Here is a 20,419-nt window from a genome sequence, read left to right as displayed (position 1 = left end):
TATCAGACAATTTTTAATAGAGTCTTTTAGTTGAAGTACTTGAAGCCTGAGAATGAAGGGACGTTTTTCGATTTTTCGCGAAAAATATTTATAAAATAGTCAAGGTTTGACTAAATCATGCCGAGTTTGCGAATGCCTCCCAACGATAAGGGTTTACGGTCATATTGTTCCACGAAGCACTGGTAGAAACCAGCACGTACGGAATCCTACTCTACCTCTCGCACCGTATTAACTGCAAACGGATATTCTCCAATCCCATTGTCCATTGTCGAGTGAATATCTAGGTGAGCCCTGCTGATGAGTTCAGATAATCTATTTCGGCTAAGAAATGCTCAAAATTAAAATGCCTTGCCGCAGAGTCAGTAATCCTTCAAACCCTGCCTTTACCGGAGCTGATTGATCCTAGAACCACTCTTCATACTAAATCGCTGCCTACATCGTATTAAATTAGATGTACATTTACGTAGCTGTAGTCTATTAATACATCGAGCAAATTGACAAAATTCGATTTACATATGAGCTTATTCGATAAATTAATTAATCTGTCGAATTTTTTGTTTCATCTTTCTGCCAAAATACTTGATCGACGCTTAAACGAGCGCTCTTTGATTACAGAACACGTTGTTTTCAATAACATACGGAGATGATTTTATTTCAGTGTGAAAAACTGCTGCAATAAAGAGGCAACTCCACTGTGTGATTTGAGTAAACCGTTAAAAGGCAATTAACAATAAAGTACTGTTTCAAACATGCTATGAATTACTAATCAATTAATATTCCTGCCGATAAATGTTTACATTGGATGTGAAAGCTACATCTTTATTACTGTTTCACACACAATTCATGCAATTTAAACATTGCAGCTGCTTCAAGCTAATTTTCTACCGAGTCGAAGAAAATAGTGACCATTCATAAACCTTTGTTGTGTATTCAAAATGCTGATAATTATTTAATGTGTATTAATACTATAACTATTTGTGGATTTATATGAGATTTGACAAAAATACGAAATGTCATTTAATTGAATCAATGCATTTTTAAAGTACAATTCGAAGATCGATTGTATATTTTAATCTTAATCATTACTATAAAGTGTAATATTTAGAAATGTATTATAATATTTTACACTGTTATCTAATTTTTCATCTGTTCATAATTTTTGAAGGAGTTGTTCTAAAACGATATGTTTCTTCTGTTTTACAGCACGAAGACTGAACGAATATATCCACCACTATGAGCCACTGTCCTATCCTACACTAGACGGTCACTTGAGGGCCAAGAGGTCGACTACCCGCGACAATTCTGTGACTCTGAAGTTTCGTTCGCACGGAAGGGACTTCCATATTCGACTGAAGCGGGATCTGACTACCTTTAGCAATAACCTAATTATCGAGGGCCCCTCCGGGCAATCGGAGGACCTCGAAACATCGCACATCTACCAGGGCCACTTAGTCGGTGAGTCATGCTTCAACGAATACTCGAAAAATTACGGCGAATTCCCAGCTAATTACAGGAAAAATCATGTTCTCGAAATAAAATTATTTTAGAAAGTTAGCCCGAGCTTCTGTACTTCGCGGCCGCGTATCCAACAAATTCGCTTTAAAGCGTTTTACTGCTTTTTTAATGAGAAAATTAAAAAATTTATGATACAGATTTTACGTTCGTGTAATACTCATGATCAGTTGGCGAACTTTCTTGTTTATGCGTGGCATGTGTAAATATAAAGCAAAACTCGACAACAAGCCCGAATGAAATTAATAACACGTTAGTGAAATGAAAATATTTTTTACTCTGATTTTGCAAGAAGAAAATATACGAAGCGACTGTTTATTCACTTATTTTATTACGAATTTATTAAACGTTGATCCTTTCCGTTTGTATTGTCGTGTTGATCTTAAAATTTCTAGTATGCATATTCAATTTTCGATCAGTGGATTAAACGCATATTAAATTTTTGAAGTCAGTCGAAGCGTTTTATCTCGATGAACGCTTCATTAATTAAACATTTGACTATGAAATACTCATTATCTCCCTTCGTCATGATGTATCCCTATCATATACTCACTTTCAAATTTTCGCAGATAAAAATAAGAAAAACTAACATTGTAAATGAAAAATGTAATTACGCATTATTAAGCCAACATATCAAGCAAGTAGATCACAATGCTTCCTGTAATATCTGCAATAATGAGATCGGAACAATGCACGTTTAAATTACCAGTTACTTTTACGGTTTCTATTATAATATAAAACCAGATTTTCCGTGCTATACACCATGACTCATGTGAAAAGTATTCCTCTCTGCTCGTGTCATAAGGATGACTTCACACATGTAACCAAAAGTATCCACCCAGTGACACATTCATACCCGGAACCAGAGTTGGGCAAAAATTTTATTCAAATAAAAATTTCGAGTAAAGTGGATTTTTTCTAAATGGATTTAATTAAACCCACTTTATTCGAAACTTTTATTTAAATAAAATTTTTGCCCAATTCTGTCCGGAACACAAAAGACCTGCATGACACAGTAGACATTTTGACAAACGTACACGTTTGACATAGAAAACCCGCGGTAAAGTAAACAAATATAGCAAAATCTATAAAGCGCGAGGATGGAATCAATAAATATTCTTCTTCATTTAAATACGTTTCGCGTCACAAAGTTTGATCGCCGGCATGATACACACCATAAATGCATGATGTATCCATAACACGTCCAGCTGCGAGGATCATTCGAGCGTGCTATAGCCGGTGTAAGGTCAACGTGCAATATCGAAGGCACTGTTACAGGAGGGAACATGCTGTCTGGTTCGAGCGACATAGGAAAATAGTTTAAACAGCAGCGGGGTTCTTCCAGCATAAATCACGATCCGTTTGCGTCTTAAGTGCGCGATGTTACATTCTAAACTTTGACCTGAGCGAGGCAGTACCGTTGCACGCGGTATATACTCGGCGAGTTACATCTACTCCCACGTTTTCCCGCGATATCCAGGTGTGGCACGCAAAAGTGCGTGTCACGCTAGATACCGGGTGAGACCTTTATTTCCATCGTAATAATTTAGCTCGGTTCGCGCGCGCAAAAGGACGTTTTAAATTATGGATTCGGCCGCTCTGGGGTGTTGGAACGGTTTATCTTTCACTTTTGTGCTCGCCCGAGACCCGGTTCTCCCATGCGTTTGCGTGTTTCCCGGGGAGAGCGATGAGAAAAGACCGATCTCTTATTTCGATTGTTTAATCGAAGCTTGCTTTAAATGCGGCGGCATTCAACGAGCTGCGCGCGTTACCCCCTTTAATTGATTAAAACGGATCAACGCTAAATTGCGACCGCCAATTCTGTCAATAATATCATTTCACGGAAATAGCTTCATTATTGCAGAAAACACATCAGCCGTGTTATGTTTTGGATATCAATTGTAATTTCGTTACTCTGTATACTCGCAAAATTATGTCGGGGATAACTGAGTTAACATTTCAAGTATTTAATGATGTATTATTCTTTTAATAATCGAATGTAAAGAGCCAATGTAAAGCAGTGGATTTCGTCGAGGTAAATTGTGTTGTTTGTTATGTTTTATTCTTTAATTGCAATCTACATTATGTCTGGTTCTTTTCATTATCGAAGTATGAAAATTTGAAAGTATTCAACTCCAGAGGCCCACCATTTGTACAAGGATAGTAAAAATTGTTTAATATTTACATACTAAAATTAATTGATATTTATAAACACATTAAAAATGAGGCAGTATGAGCAGTAGTGAAATTATTTGTCTGAACCTTAAGAATTAAATACACGAACTTGGTGTCACTAATATAGCGACATTCGTCCTCGTAGGGTTCATTACTGTATGGAAATTACCGCAGAGATATGAAATTGAGAACTCGGTGTACAAAGTTCAGTTAAATATAATCTCAGTTGACTTTTGCTGATATTTTCCTCTGGTTATGTGTTAGTTTATTCAAAACACGAATGCAACGTGGTCGAGTCATTTGAAAAAGTTGAACACGATATGGAAACATTCTCCATAAATTCTTTGCACTACTGTGTACATTTTTGTTTAGAACGGGGCGTCGTAGTTGTGCACATATTTTTTCTGGAAACGCAGGTACAATGTGTTTTGCATTTTTATGTCTATTACTTCGTACATTTTTCATTCGTAATAAAATGTACAAATGGTTGTTTTGTATGTTTTGTACTAGAAAAATGTGGCATTATTGTATTTCATAGAACTTTTACTTAATTCCTGATTACCCAATGATTAACTGTTTTGGCTTTTAACATTTTTCCATTAAACTGCTCAAATATTTGCATTGGAGTATTGAATAGAAGGTCGCAAATTAGCGAAGCCCTAAGGGGTTAGACAACCACGTGACACGGCTTTCCGTCTAGCTGAACCCTCCTTGACTGTCATTATGTGTTGAAGAACACTCGCGTCCTTCTTCTAAACAGCTTTATTAGAATAATGTGTGATACACTTGTTTAGTCAGGCAAGTAAAGGTGAGGGAGACGTTAGAAGTTTGATGTTCGCGCACGAAGTGTCTTTAGAGGCTTTCAAGGGCCCCCTGATGTTCCTCCGAAAGTTCGCGAGAACCGGATGGCAGACACACGCTACGTATGATGATACATAGGTCTCTGTCTGCACCTCATTTCTAACAGCAGCCCTTATCTTCGACGGTGACGAAAATTTGGAACTTGCGCTGGTCACCAGCACCCTAAGTCTGACGCTCCCTTATCTGTGACATAGCAACCCCTACGCGGCTGCTTAACACCGCTGCTGTGGCGGAACAGACATTTAACTTTCCAACTCGATATTCTTGCTGCGGGGCGAAAGAAATACTTTGCAACACCCCTAACGACATCTTAGTCCAATTATTTCAAACAGGTGCACAGTGAAACAAAGTGAAACATGGTTAAACAGTATAGTCACTTAACATTTTTAAATTTCCAGCTTAAATATGCGTTGAACAAAACATTACATTATAGGCAAAACTGTATGGCATCCAATTTAAAAAAGAGTTTCCAACTCGATATTCTTGCTGTGGGGCGAAAGAAATACTTTGCAAGATCCCTAACGACATCTTAATAAAAAAATGTCAAACAGGTGTGTATACAGTGAAACAAAGTGAAACATGGTCAAACAGTATAGTCAATTAACATTTTTAAATTTCCAGTTTAAATATGCGTTGAACAAAACATTACATTATAGGCAAAAATGTATGGCATTCAATTTAAAGAAAATTGGTTTCAATGTTCTCTTCATTAAACTTCAGAAAATCTGTACACTCCATTCGACGTCGTTCGAGCTTTCGCGAATGATTTCTTAAATATTTATTCGATTCCTTACGAATTGTCGAACCGCTCTCGGATAATTGGGACATAGTGTATACAAGGAAATGTTTCATAGTAAACGCTGTATGTATATACAATCGAGTGATGCAGTGGAGGATGCTAGAACGAACGTAATTGGTTCTGGAACCTCGATCGTTATAGCAGCTGTTCGTCTTAGCATGGATGCCTCGAGCTACAGTATACATTTAGGGGTAGCCAAGTCCCCAGTCTGGAGCAAAGTTGTCATCCTATAGAACAATTTAAATAAGAGAAATTTAACAAACATCTACAGAAACGTACTGTATCATCTTGCTACACTCGTCAAGTGGACATGAAGCAACGGGTGTAAATTTTTCGCGAATTCCGAGAAGTCACATTTTTGTCTATGCATGCGAAGACAACAGTTCGGGGTGTATTTTCTGTGGAATTATTCTGCTAGACGTACGCCGCGGCGGTAGTTAATTTCTTCATTCCCAGGATAAAATGAAACACTGGGCTTTTATCATACCTCGCACATACCACATTCCATCTACCATTCTTGTCCAAGATTTATAATCCTCCAGCTAAACAATATTTTGAAAGAAGTTGAAGGAAACTCCAAAAAATATTTTCACTAAAAAATGCTCCGTTCTTCGATTCTAGCACATTCCGCTGTTTATGGGCATAATTATAAATAGACTGCGGATTTTATGCATTTATGACAAAAGTGGGCACGTACAACTTAAAGCAGTGGACATGTTAAAAATATTTAAGGACATGTATGTCCTTGTATGTCTGTGTCATTTTTTATTTTGCATAAAGATCCACAGTGTAGTTGTAGAGATTCATAAAAATGATTCTTCCGATTGTGTCACTTCTTTCATGTGATACTTAAGATGGTTTTGCAAATTATCATAATACAAAGAAAATATCTTTGAAAAAGCATGTACAATTTTACATATTTAAAAAAAAGCTCTTACTAGTAGTTCTAAGTCGTAGAAAAGTCCACAGCTTTTCCAAGGATATTGACACGTTGACTGGAGCCAAAGTCGCCGTCTGTTTATGCATGTATAGTCCGTCATATTTTTCATTCCACATTCGTCAATCATTACTGAATACGATACTCTCCTTTTTTTCAGGCGAACCTGGCAGTCACGTGTTCGGAAGTATCAGCGACGGTGTTTTCCACGGAAAAATAATTTCACCTCGCAGTGGCGCGTGGTACGTGGAGAAGGCGCACTATTACTTTCCACCACACGAGATAAATGACACCCTACATTCTGTGATCTATCATGAAAATGACGTTCACGATCCGTACGCCCATCTTCGAAAAGGTTTGTTGAACAACTGCACATTATATTTCGCCCATAACTGAACAACTTTTACCTATACGTACATGTTACCGCCGCCTTATTTTCCAAGGTATTTGTGAAAAAAATTGTTAGGTACACCACAGCGAATTCCATCATTTTAAATAGATTTTGGTTAAGTTTTTTTCTGTGCTGGTGATGCGGGGAAGATTAAAGAGGTTGAATTCGCTTTTGTAAATAATTACCAATATTTATTTATTTAAATACATCAGTTAGATCGTGTAATTCAATGGTAGTGCAACATATTAGCCAATCAGTGCATGAGGTTTGCAAATTACAACTGTATGTTGGTAACACATCGCGAAATTGGATAAACAGCTCCCTAGAGTAGTACATACACAGTCGATGCGGCAAACGAAATTAACAGTTTCTGAATAGATAGTTTACAGTTTATGTCAATTGTATTTATCACTGACGTGTACGAGAGACAAATAAAATAAAATTAAATAAATGATATAAAAATTTAAAGATCATATAGAAATTATCATAGATCAACTCATAGTATTGTACTGAACGATACAATTGCTAGGGATTTTCAGATAGTTTCAGGAAGAGTTGAATTCAACCCATTTTGTCGCTGCTGTTGAACAAAAGTCCAATAATGCATTTCTACGTGCACGCAATTGTTATGGAAGTAAGTCAACGCCAGTCGCAGACTTCAATTAAACAAAAACGAAGAGACGGCTCAATATTGTACGTTAAAAATACAACAGATGTTATCCGACCCAGCCATCGCTGGAGGGGAAGTTATTCGAACAGTATTTTTCAAAGACTGCACGTCTTTTTATATTATACGTTTTATTCCTTCCGGTCGAGCTCGTTTTTAGCGAATCGAATCTTGAGATTGCTGTTGGATTCACTTAGATACAGAGTGTCCCAGTTTAATCTGTTATTGAAAATATTTCGAAATACTTGCTGAATGGAAGAAAATGCTTTTAGAGGTTTTCTTGCCGAAGTGTTGCTAGGTGGAAACGTTGAAACACGGACGTCGGTCATTTACGTTTGTTTAAATGGAGCCCGCGTATTTTTAACCGAATGAATCGCTGCAACTCGCCGCTCTTCATAAAAATGTATTAACCTATTTACGTCCAACAATCATTAATTTAAGAGATACTTCAATCTTGGTATCGATTGAATCTCTGTATACGCTGGAAGGCGCACTTTAAAATATAAATTGAAGAAGGTGAATAATATTTTACTTCTAGTGCTATTGTCTAAATTGATCTATTTTATCTAAATTCTCATAGTTAAAATCAAAGATCATCAGTTGATGGTTCATCAACAGATTGCTGAAAAGCGCCAGCAATTTTATGCACAAAATTCATGAAAATTTTAGAATTAATATAATGCCGCAAATTCTCCTGAAATTATTAATTTTCAATGTGCTTAAATACCTATACAGCTGCCAAGCTTTGTTCGTAGCCATTTTGCTTCAGCAACATTGTACATTTTAAATTGGAAGCGCAGAATTATATTTTCAATTTAATTTCGGGGAAATTGTTAGAACATTTCACGCGGAGAAATAAAAGTGAGTGTGCTCATACATGTAGAATCGATGTCCCAGTATTTGTTCGCCGACAGACGAACCGAACAGTTGCGATTTCACACTTGTAAAACTTCGGCTAATGACGGCACATCTTTCGGCAACGCAGTCTTTCGTGTCTGCGAGTCAGCAAAAGAAAGATGTCAAGCTTGTCGGTGGAGGTGGTCTCGTTTGGGTAACTGTTGAACCATTATGCACACCAGAGTTTCTATAGATTGGTCGGATAGCTTCCGTCAACACGGTCCTCTCGCAGCGGTGCGCGGCGTCACGCGACTCTCTGCATTTACACACTTCGATGGCCATTCCTTTGCCATTCCGAACCGTTTCGAACCGTCGAATGACAGGTTAGATTACATTGCAAGGCATCCTTAAAGGCGCATCCGACCGTATATGGTTTTTCACCGAATTACCTTAACGAGGCACGCCGGTATGCACAAGTAACTGGAAGTTTTCGAGAATGTAACGCAAAGGGTGCAAACAGAGGCATTTGTTACCGATACAGGCCAGCGAACATGTGGCTCGTACGTTTCGAAAATTTTCTAAATTAATATACAACTAAAAAGGATTTTCTGAGATTTTGATTGAACGAACAATTTGATTTTTTATCACAATTGCATTGACATATCGATTTATTAAATTTACAACCTGGTGATTTACTTCTTGGATCCACTTATGCCATAATTATTATAAAAACCATTTATACGTACGAGGAACATCACCCACTCTTCTCGTAGAAAATTACAATAGCAAAGATACTTAAAATCACTTTCGATGACAACAATGTAAAGATTATTATGATTCTATCAATAATAACTTCATAAAGTTCGTTGATAACCTACGTACTGTTCGTATAACATTACAAAAGACGTCTGCAGCAAAAACAGAAAAATCATGCATGCATCCTGAACTATCCGAACAAAGAGTGCATGATGATGTTCCACATAAATCGTGGATAAATTGACTCAAAATTGAGAGAGATGTTTGAGACAGCCAATTAGTACAACTGCACAGGGCAGCAAATTCTAACGGTAAAACCGGCGGGCGCAGAACGGTAATTACAGACGTGTCGTAAGTTACGGTGAAAAATCTGTCTGGCCCGAAACTCGCAGGTAGTTAAATTTCCCACGAGCAGGAAAAATCTGTAGAACCGTTCCTGCACAGTTAAAACAGCGGACGGTGTAATGTGTAGAAGCTGAACTCAAACAGATACAATGTCTAGGTCGAGCTTCAGGGCTTTCACGATTTAAAAGAGTGCCTAATGACGCGAATAGAGTTCCACGTAGACGCGGAACATTGCGCCTTCCAGTCCATTTACCTCGAGGAAGGATATACATACCAAGGACATTGCGTGTACGCGTCCCTCCGGTTTTCCAGTGATTCGTCTTTGAAGTCGCAGTGCTAGTACGTTCCTCTTGTATGTTCAACCTAGCTTCTGCCATCTTTCAATCGGATCAAATAATAATGACGAATCGAAGTTACAGAACTATCGATTGCGGAAGAATTTGTTTCGATTGTTACGCGGTTCCATGAACGTACAGAATTTATATTGGTTTCGTTGGTTGGATATATCGATTATTGTTGTATCTAAAATACTTTAATTTCCTGATCGAAACTATTTTTTCGACACAGGAAATAGAATGTGCGTTTATCCGCGGGAGTTGCTAAAATTGCATTTCGCAGCAAATATTAGCCACTCGAGTGTATAGGGAGCCTATACAGATTTTTAAATATTCATGGAACTATTTGCTGTTGTTATGTCTCTTATAGACATGCATAGTGCTAGTTATAATGTGAAACTTTGAACTCGGTGCTACAAGTCTATAGAACGGCCTGAAACACTTATACATAATCATTATTAGGTAATTCTTCGAACGTCTGATAATTTCAATTTTTATTATTCATGTTATAATTCTATTGAAGATTCATATAGTGGCACAGAACGCTTAAAAGTATTAAACACAATATTTAAAAATATATTCTACAGCAAATTGATACATGAATAGTTACAGTGATAGAGGTTTAATTTGTTTGACGAAGTCATCTAGCTAAACACTTTCACAAAATTTCAAGTCCTTCTGTTTGTATTTTCCAGCCAATTTCTCCACAACTTTTTCCGAAGATAATACGTAGTAATTTCAGGAGAAGAAAAATTGACTTGTAAATTACGAGTAAAGATTTTTTCCTTAAATAACCGGGCGTTCCCTAGGGGGCCGTTAATCGACTTCTTACGAATTAAACTAACGGACTCGATAAAAAGCATACAGAATCCACCGCGGCAAAGTTAACATGAAATATTACGGAACGTTTTTCGGTCATAAAATTTCAGAACCAAGTAAAACTAGCGAAACTTCATGCTTAACTGTCTGCGTGGTGATAACTGGACTGCGGATCTTTATGCAAATCTGCACTTTTGTGGACTAACTATGATGTACGAACGTACATAAAAATTTGTCTAAATCTTTGAACATAAATCTTCAATCAATACAGATTAAACAATAATTAGCATCAATTTGAGGAGGCCCTGTGGCGACCTCGATAATCTACCTTGACACAATCCGGACGAAGCCAGTTTCATGTGATTTGTTCTATAAGCCGCGTGGGTCGCCAGTAATCTATCCAGTATGTCCATTATGCAATTTATTAAACAAATTGTGTTGCGCGATGCTCACCAAATTACAGAAGTTATTATCCAAATGAGAATGTACGACCCGCGAAATACAAAACAGAGAGGAAAACGAAATAATAATAACATAATAATATGCGCCACTGGTAGGGTCATCGTCCCCTCGAAAAAGGGCACTGATTGCAAATTCCATGAATTCTATCACGGAACTTCCTATAAACTTAATTTTGACCGTGAGCCACCGGAACGCGCATTTTTCCGCGCGTTACGTTTGCAACCCCAGCGTCGCGTCGGGGACTGAAAGAGTTCAGTCAAGTTTGATATTGTCCACCGTCGGGAACTCGAACGTGAGGGCGAATGTCTGCGCAACCGGCAAATAGTCAATTGCCGGTTGGAACGAGTTCCGCCACCCTGTAGGGAGATTACATTTTCGGGATAAAGGTGCGGGCTCCGGGGAACCGTTTGATAGCGTGAATTCCGTGCGCTGTTCGCGATATCATTACGGAAGAAAGTAGTCCATTCGAGTGTGCATGTATAGTGCTTACAGGGTGGAAGCAGGGAATAACAGAACGGAAGGAGTTCACCGAATCCGAATTAGGTATGGATGGCGGCGCTTTCATAGGTACGCATGCGGATTTAGCTCTTGTCCTACGACCCCCAAAACCCTGTTTATAGCATTTGTGCAAATAACCACCGCTTAAATAAACAGTGGCCGGATCGCGTATAATATTTATCGCGGTTGTCGTCCATATTGCGCTCCGCGGACGGACTGCCGCCATCTTGCCTGTTTGTGCACTGGATATACGCGTGCAGTTATGAGCCTGCAGCATTAACGCTCTGCGGGAATAGTACAATTTCGACCTGCGTATCTCTACACACTCCTGGACAAAATGATCGCGCACGTGTGCTGTCTTCAATTTCTTGAAAACCACATATGAAGATACACACGGTAACAATTACGATATTGTGTGTGTCGTTCAGAAATTTTAGGTACTTACCTCGTCTTCGAGAGATTAAAGTCTTGCCTACGAGTGTACATACAGTGACTCCCACTAATATTCGGACACTCTTAAAAACACCATAAGTTTTTTAATATTGAAATATACGACATGGAATTTTTGGAGAAGTTAGAACAGTTGGTTTGCTACACAACGTGACAACATTTTTTGGAAAAAACTGCAAATTGTCGGAAAATTGCAAAGAAAATACTAAAAGTTGTATTTTTCAACTTTTTTATGTGGGCTTATATGGAAAATTTAGAAAACACGTTTTGTAGATCGGTATCGATTAAACATATTCTGAAAATTTCATAAAAATCGGTCGACGTTGTAAGGAGTTACAAATGTTTAAAGATGGTAAAAAGTAGCAGTTTTTCACGATTTTCGGCCTCTAACTGCAGTAATTCTAAGGATTCTTATACCTGTCGTTTTTTTCCCGATTTCGATGAAACTTTCACAGTGCATATAATTGACACAGATCTACAAAACGTATTTTTTAAAATTTCAGTATAGGCCCGCATAAAAAAGTTGTAGAATGCAACTTTTAGTATTTTCTCTACAATTCCGACCAAATGCAATTTTTAAAAAAATTTCTTTTCACATCCTGTATCGCACTAACTGCTAATTTGCAAAACAGTTCAAATGTCATAGGTCAATATTAAAAAAGTTATGGTGTTTTTAAGAGTGTCCAGATATTAGTGGGAGTCACTGTATAAAGCTCGAATAATACAACCCGATGAAAACATCAGCCACTTTCGGTCTTGCTTGCATCGCTGATGCATCCTCGGATGCATCCTCGGATGACAGCATCGTGTCCCACCGGACGATGGTAATGTTTCTTTAATCAGTTTCCCCGCTTACCTATCTTTCCCGTACATGCCAGAAGTATTAGGGTATCTAGGATAACGCTGCTGGGGCTTCTGATCTTCGTTTAATGTCCATGTGTATGCATGTATGCGCGGCCTGTCCTCGAAAGATAGGACGACTTGCGACTTATCGGCAGATTATGATATCCTCGCTGCAAACACTGATGTCCTCTATTAGGAAATCCTTAGGTTGCATGATGAACGTTTGATTGAAATCGTTATTTTATTTTCATTGCTGTTGCAACGTCCGCAGTATATCTTTTTTTAGGTTCTAGAATGTTATTCTTGCCAGTAGACTGTGGATTCTTCGGCTAAAGAAAAATTGTTTATTACAATTGCAACAAACTTATTTTGCTTCTCAGTAGATCTAATTGGTTGCACATAATAAGACAATCTTTTATCTCCGCTATAGATTTTTGTCATAAATGGTTAAAATCCGTAGTCTAATTATTGTCAAGTGTATCTTATTGAAGTTATTACATTGTGGATTTAATACAAATTAGGATTTTTATTTTATCCTTATTATAAAGAATTTTCCAGTCGATGAAGACAACGTTCTTTTATGCTGCTTTCCCAAAAATAAAAATGGATATTTGCATAAAAATTCGCAACTTGACTATTACTAATATTCCATTGTGATGTAAATTGGTAATTCTGAGTGTATTATTTTCTATTTAACTTGATACTATCTCCACCCTTACGATTCCAATTAGTCAATAGCAATTATATCGTCGGTCATGAAATGCTTCTATTGGATTTAATAACAACAATGGTAGTCGATAACGAGTTTACTTCACGTCGTACAAGAGGAAAAGGTCTATTGATTGAATTGTCGGTGTAATATGCCAATACGAGTGTGTTGCTCGTTGAACAACTTCTTTAATGGTGTAAGCCGTAAGCTATCAAAGCTTTCGACAAAATGTTCACTTCGCATGGAGCACAACAATATGACTGTCACTGATAACAGTGACAGGGGACATTTCATTTTGATCGTCGACAGACATTAAGCGCGTTCGTATTTTTGAGTTTGTGAACAACCTTTTGCCTTTCATCAGTCTTTATAACGGTAATCCATATTAACCCTGCTGCGTAGATAGTACCAATAAATCCCTCGAATATCTTCACGCCAATGCGGCCGGTTATTAAAGCTCCTGGCTCACAGTTAACCCGCCAATAAAACCAGCAGCAACCGCCACAATTATCTCGGATATCGGGGATCATCGGTGTTGGTTTGTTCTTACTTGTGATTCATTCCGATTCCAAAAAGTGCGAACGTAATTTAAGCGACCGTGATCGCAATCGGTTATCGATACATCCTGCCGTTCAAAAATTCTCACGGCTGTTCCACCTTATATTACTCTGTTAAAAATTCCGATGAATATTAAAATTTTATTTATTATCGGACGGCGGATCTTTATTTCCCATTTTTATCGACTGTTACATGAAAAACCTCCTACGCTGATTAGAATACCAAACTAAAAATATCATTATTTTTGTTATAATACAAATGCTCTTCATTAATTTGCACACTTCATAAATGCATAAAAATCCAGAGACCAATTATCACATTGTAACAATTTTTAAAATATCGATGTGTACATTATTACTTTTATTTTTATGACAATCAAGTACTGTTCATCATTCTATTTATAACGCGGAATATTTTATTATCCAAGTATAAGAATGATGATTACTTTATAATATCGTTTGATGATTTATTTTGTTTCCTGTTCGTTAAGAAAAAAACGTTATCCAGAATATTTTTCATATTGCAGACATTTGCCATTTTTGCATTGCACCATCCTTTAATTACATCTATTTTCTTGCAACAATTCAACAAACGATATTTCGAAGTTTGTCTGTGACAACAAGTCCAAGAAAACTGTGATTGCTTTAGAAGTTTCTCAAGAAGGAAATCCTATTTACTTAGAAGAAAACGCGTTACTGTTCATTGCTTTAACTTATAACGATTGTTTGTTTCGTTTAGTTACAACATAGTTTTATACGGTCTTCCACGAAGAATTGTAATTATACCATACATTCATGGTTCACCATTACCTCTTCATTTCTCGCGTTGTGTAAAATTTGACTGGTGCGTGTATTTTTCTATGAAATTTTAATGAGACACTGCGTTCTCATTAAAGAAATTTTCTGTGGATGTAATTTTGATGCGTGACTCACGTTCTGTCAGTTATACTAAATCATTACCAGATACATTTTCATTTTTCTTGTACCTATACTCTTGAATTTATTCTTGTATTTATGTTAGAAGTGTGATTTCTGTATAGAAATCACTTACCTTTTACCTGTACTTTTTTATTTTTTATTACTTTACGTCTGATTCTCCACGTACACATAAATTCTACAGGAAATCATTGAATTACGTATAACAATCAAGCTATATAAATTAGTACAGAAAGTTGCAAGAAAGTACGATTCATTTCACCACTAATTAACTTAGAAAGGGATTTTATTTTTCTCTGTGCACAAACCACGAAACAATAAAACTGCTTTCATGTATTCGAAGAAACCAATCAGAAAAGCTTTCTCTTAATTACTGAATTCGTATTGGTAATATCATATTAAACGTAAAATATATCAATGTTGTTTGTCATTTTTAATAACACAGCGGTAGAATGCAATTTGCGTAACAAGAGAAAGTCGTATCACTTTGATATCACTCGATGCAATTAGGAAAGAATTGCAGCGAAAATAGCTGAACACTTTTCCCGTGTTTGAAATTTATTTTTTGTTGCGTTCAAAGTGTTTCCACGAGTACAATAAGCATCTATAATGTTCATTTTATCATACAAAGTAGATCATATAATTATATTCATTATTTGTGGATATACATATGGGAAGACCATTTGGATCACTGAAGACCATTTTATTATAATTGTTCTGAGAAGCAAACAATGTGAAAGAAAGACTGATTTGTAGGTGACATACTTTCTCTACATTTTTCCAAAGATTAACAAATTTTTCTAATAAGTTTTAGCATCTATAATGTTCATTTTATCATACAAAGTAGATCATATAATTATCTTCGTTATTTGTGGATACATGGGAAGATCATTTGGATCACTGAAGACCATTTTATTATAATTGTTCTGAGAAGCAAACAACGTGAAAGAAAGACTGATTTGTAGGTGACATACTTTCTCTACATTTTTCCAAAGATTAACCAATTTTTCTTAATAAGTTTTAGCACAAAGACTGAGTAATCGCATTCGTTCTTCTATGCTGTTTAATTGTGTAAGTATTGAGAGGGAGGGGGGCACAAACATCCGTCGCGCTTGGCCATTGTGCGCCGAGAAATGATCGGTTACGGAAGAGACTCGTCGAAGAAACGGGGAAAACATTAAATGACCGTCCTGAAATCTCGTCTCGTAAAAAGTGATACAGTGGCTTCACGTCGGTTGCGTTTGCCGGTGTCACAGTGAAAAAGGAAGTGCGATATCACACTCGTACGTACGTGGCCGGCCATGTCCTCAAAATAATAGCATCGTCGTTACAGGCAATACGACACCCAAGGGGAAGCGGTTAAGTTTGTCATTACGTGACGCATTATGTCCGGGCATCCGCTCTGCACAGACTCAACTCTGTGCATTTCGAAATTACACGAATAATTAAACTGCGCATCGGTATTTCCGCTGCGACTCGGTGCACCTACCTGCGAAGCGCAGACATGAAAGTACCGGCGTTTCAATGTCCTCATATTGTGCTGGCCGTTGATCGAATCTGTTACGTGTTGAGTCATAAGTAGACTGCGGATCTTTATGCAAAATAAAAATTGTCTGCATCGATTACAAGCCACAGGAACCAAATAAAAAGTTCTTTCTTCTTTTAATTATCTTATTAAGCTGAAACTAATACACCGATGTCCTTAATCGTTTTAATATGTTCACTGCTTTAAATCGTACGTCTATTTCTCTCATGAATGCATAAAATGCGCTGTCTAGTCATAAGGAACTTTCGTTTTCGTTTTTCCGGGGATGTATCGATCCGAGATGCGAGCCACTCGTTTGCTGAGCCGATTAAGTCTGCGAGAACACAGTAGAGAAAACTGGTGAAACAGTAAATACATATAAATAAGAAAATCAAGAATTGATCAAGTATAAGTATATAGTAAAATGCAAGAGCACTCGAGAAGTGGTTAATCGAGTTGGCCTGTGAACTGCTCATAAGTATATCAAATTTAACTTCGTCTAGTTATGGTCTGTTTTTCTACAGAAGTTGAAGTCATAATAGCTGTTCACTTCACTCTTACGCTGCAAGTCTCAAGTAATGGGAGTGCGGTGGACAGCTATAACTTCAGCTATCTTCTTCGAGAAAACAGATAATAGCTACTCTGAACCATTACTGAATTTCATGAATTAATAAATTATCATTTAGTTGAACCCCGTTTAAGAGTGGTTGTTCAGAGTGGACGACGACATGCTATGCTGGCAACGTTAAGTCTAATTCCCCAAGTTAATATATATCCTCGTCCGTAAAAGAACGCACAAAAATAACGATATATTTATAATTGGTGTAGGTTCATTACTATTCAATCGTTCTTAAATGGCTATAGCGGAAATTATTTGCGATTTAGTTTTGTACACAGCCTAGTAATTTTTAAACTATTTTTGGACGTAGTGAGTCACGGAAAAATATTTGACCATACACACAGCAGGATGCAGAATTTAGAGGTAAGAAAGTGAAAGTCTTTGCAGTCTACTGTTTTGGAACTGTTACCACTAGTTAATTGAATTATATAAAAGCTTAGCCATCAATTACGTTATTTCCAAGATTGTTAATGATCAAACGATAAAATATTTTTGAGCAATAGTGTATGTACCAATAAAATCTCTGCCAAAGAGATGGTTTGATTGCGTCCATTTCCTGCATTGTGTGTGTGTATTCGAAATTGATTTCATTGAACGCGATAATTAAAGAAAGGTTCGTTACAGGCATCGCTTTGCACGAGTAACTTTTTTTTAATTGGTTGTAAAACAGCCTTTTGATCAAATATTAGAAAATATATTTACGAACTTATTTTATGGAGGAATTAAACTTAATATTATTTATATTTTTGTATTATATGGCTGAGATAAGAACTATTAAATAATAATAATAAAGTACATTTTTATGTAAAAACTATATTCCAGTAATTGAGATTTAGAAGACAACTTTCTACAATGGTTCATTGAGGCCACGAGAAAAAAAGTAGAACTGAATGCTCTAACATTGTAAACGTATTACAAGGCAAAGTTGGAAATCATTATGACAACGCGTTTACAACCAAGTAATAACTAGAACCTTGATACATGACGCTTCGATGCTCGCGGTCATGCTTGATATACTATCAAGTATGAGACAGCAGCAACAGTAACGTAATAGCAAGAATCAGCATAACAAAGATATACTTTCATTTTCTCCTTATTTGCAATATGTATATGTATAGATATAGTTAAATTGTGGATATAAAAAATACCCAGGAACTTCAGGGATCGTCAATTTTACGCATAATTTAGTACAGTTTCCTAAGAAGAGTATGAATGCTATTACATGCACAGAATACTAAGGTTAAATATTCCAATAAATTAGGCAAATCATCATCAATGATGAGTTGTGAACTAGTGACTCCCCATCAATTTGACACATAATTTAGCACAGCTTTGTAAGAAGAGTGTGAACGTAACTAGTACACGAACCACACGGTTCGCTACGAAGGTTACGAATGTAATCATTACATAAACAGAACCGGGAGTTGAATATTTGAATAGATTAGACACTAAACTCTGTCAACGTGGGATTTTGATTACCGCTTGCACCCGCCCGGCTCCATGTTAGGAGATTTAGGAGGACATTTCGCGGGGGTCACAATAAAAGCATAACGAGCGTCTGGCATTTTATTGTTTCGCATAATTTTATAGCGATAACGTTTCACGTTGGCCGTAGGGGAGCATGGTGGCTGCGGAGTCACGGAAGACGTGGTGGAGTGGATGGAGAGAATTCAAAATTCTGGTGAGCCGGACGTTCCTTCAGCAGCGCCGACCGCGGATCTGAAGGATCCAAAGCCACCGTCGGATTCATGGAACGCCAATCAGGAATCACCTGGTCACAAATACTCCCGGGAAGCTAACGAACCTAGTCATCGGAGGGTGCGAAGAGCAGCCAGACCAAAGGAGGACAACAAGAACACTTGTTCCCTTTTTATTCAGACTGATCCTCTTATATGGCGGCATATATCCGAACAGGTAAAACCAAATAAAGCCCGCCGCGAATGCATTTGACAGAGGCAAACGGTTTCGCTGGCCCCCTTTTCAAACCCGAGAAAGAGAGAAAGAGAATACGGGCCATATGCTTGCCTTTCAGAAACGATAACAACTGACCCATTTCTTTTTCGCTATAAAATTTAACTCGAAAACGTAATAATTCCTTGCGCAATCCACCGAATGCTCTGAATACCGGCCATTCTGCCGTTGTAGTCACATTCACACAGCTTTGCCCCGGTAATAGGGGCCGGCGTAATTTCATTTCGTATTTTCCTGCAAACTAGACGTCCCTGCATTCCCGGTGTCCTTGCGTTAGAAGAATATTTCCATCTCTGCATTCTTTTTGGTCCCCTCCCCTCGCCACGCCGGACATTCTTTCCCGAGGCCGTTATAAAAATCTCGTTCCCCCCCCCCCCCCTCCCCATACAAACCGTTCCGGGACACGTGAAATTCGCGAATATTGAATTCCCGCGTTTCGACTTTTCGCAGCTACATCACGACGCCGAGAAAACCAAAGAAGAGATACTGTCCCTCATCGCCCACCACGTCACCGCCGTCAATTACATTTACAGGGACACCAGGTTCGACGGCAGAATCAAGCATAGGAATATTAAGTTCGAGGTGCAACGGATAAAGGTACGTCAGTTGCGATCCATCATTAGTTTCGCGAAAAGAGATCTGACGTACAGCGTCAGATAGAGGAAAGTTGCCAATAGCGTACCACTTAAGAAATTTTCAGCCTCCGGGAAAATTTGCTATGGTTTCTTAGTATTATATTAATGCCCTGATATGTATTTACTTTCTATTCGTTTTTTAAATATGTTGAATGTCATTGTTGACGAACAGCAAAATTGCTATAAATTTCTACAAATTATGCGAGTACAATATTAAGGTGGAGTGGGTTAAGTCCGCCCTAGTCTTTGCAAAGTTGAACTTTAAACTGATGTATTTTCAGCCTGGTATGTAGAAACTTGACGTCTTTGGTGGCAAACTCTTGCCACAGTTATTACTGATGAATTAGTATTATGTAGGATTCTAATTTTGCTTGAAAATGATCATTTTGATAATATATTGTACGAAGTGTCAACTATTGCTCCGAAAATGAGACCAGTTCGTCTCTGAGAGTTAAAAATGCTTTCGAACCTTGTTTCAAGTGCTACGGGGCAAGAAAAGAGTTATTATCAAGCCTGCTACAAAATGATTTTTATTGCATTAAATATGTTGTTTAGTTTTATAGTTACCCATACAGTATGCACTTACCCCACCGTGATAGTACGCACTTGCCCCGTGTAGTAATATTTACGGGGCAAGAGCATCTTAGTGTTTTTCTCAATATATTTTAAAAAATACAATAGAAACGGCTTATTTAATGTAAACCTACATCAATATTTGTTGTACTTACCTAAAATAACAACACAGAATATATTAATAACTTGTAAACTATTGCTCGTTCA

At 37.4% G+C, this 20,419-nt stretch overlaps 1 protein-coding gene across 3 annotated transcripts in view; it reads left to right on the top strand.

The window, feature by feature from the left end:
* Kuz (zinc-dependent metalloprotease kuz) overlaps positions 1–20,419 on the top strand; it is a 171,436-nt gene that overhangs the window by 139,744 nt on the left and 11,273 nt on the right. For all 3 annotated transcript variants that reach the window (XM_076439374.1, XM_076439373.1, XM_076439375.1), the window contains exons 2-5: positions 1,204–1,455; positions 6,445–6,639; positions 18,649–18,947; positions 19,455–19,601. In XM_076439374.1, the coding sequence (XP_076295489.1) occupies positions 1,204–1,455; positions 6,445–6,639; positions 18,649–18,947; positions 19,455–19,601 (893 nt within the window). The remainder of the gene's footprint in view (positions 1–1,203; positions 1,456–6,444; positions 6,640–18,648; positions 18,948–19,454; positions 19,602–20,419) is intronic.

Source organism: Lasioglossum baleicum, chromosome 15 (genome assembly GCF_051020765.1).
Source record: "Lasioglossum baleicum chromosome 15, iyLasBale1, whole genome shotgun sequence".
Classification (NCBI taxonomy): Eukaryota; Metazoa; Arthropoda; class Insecta; order Hymenoptera; family Halictidae; genus Lasioglossum; species Lasioglossum baleicum.
This window is presented reverse-complemented; position numbering and strand designations above follow the sequence as displayed.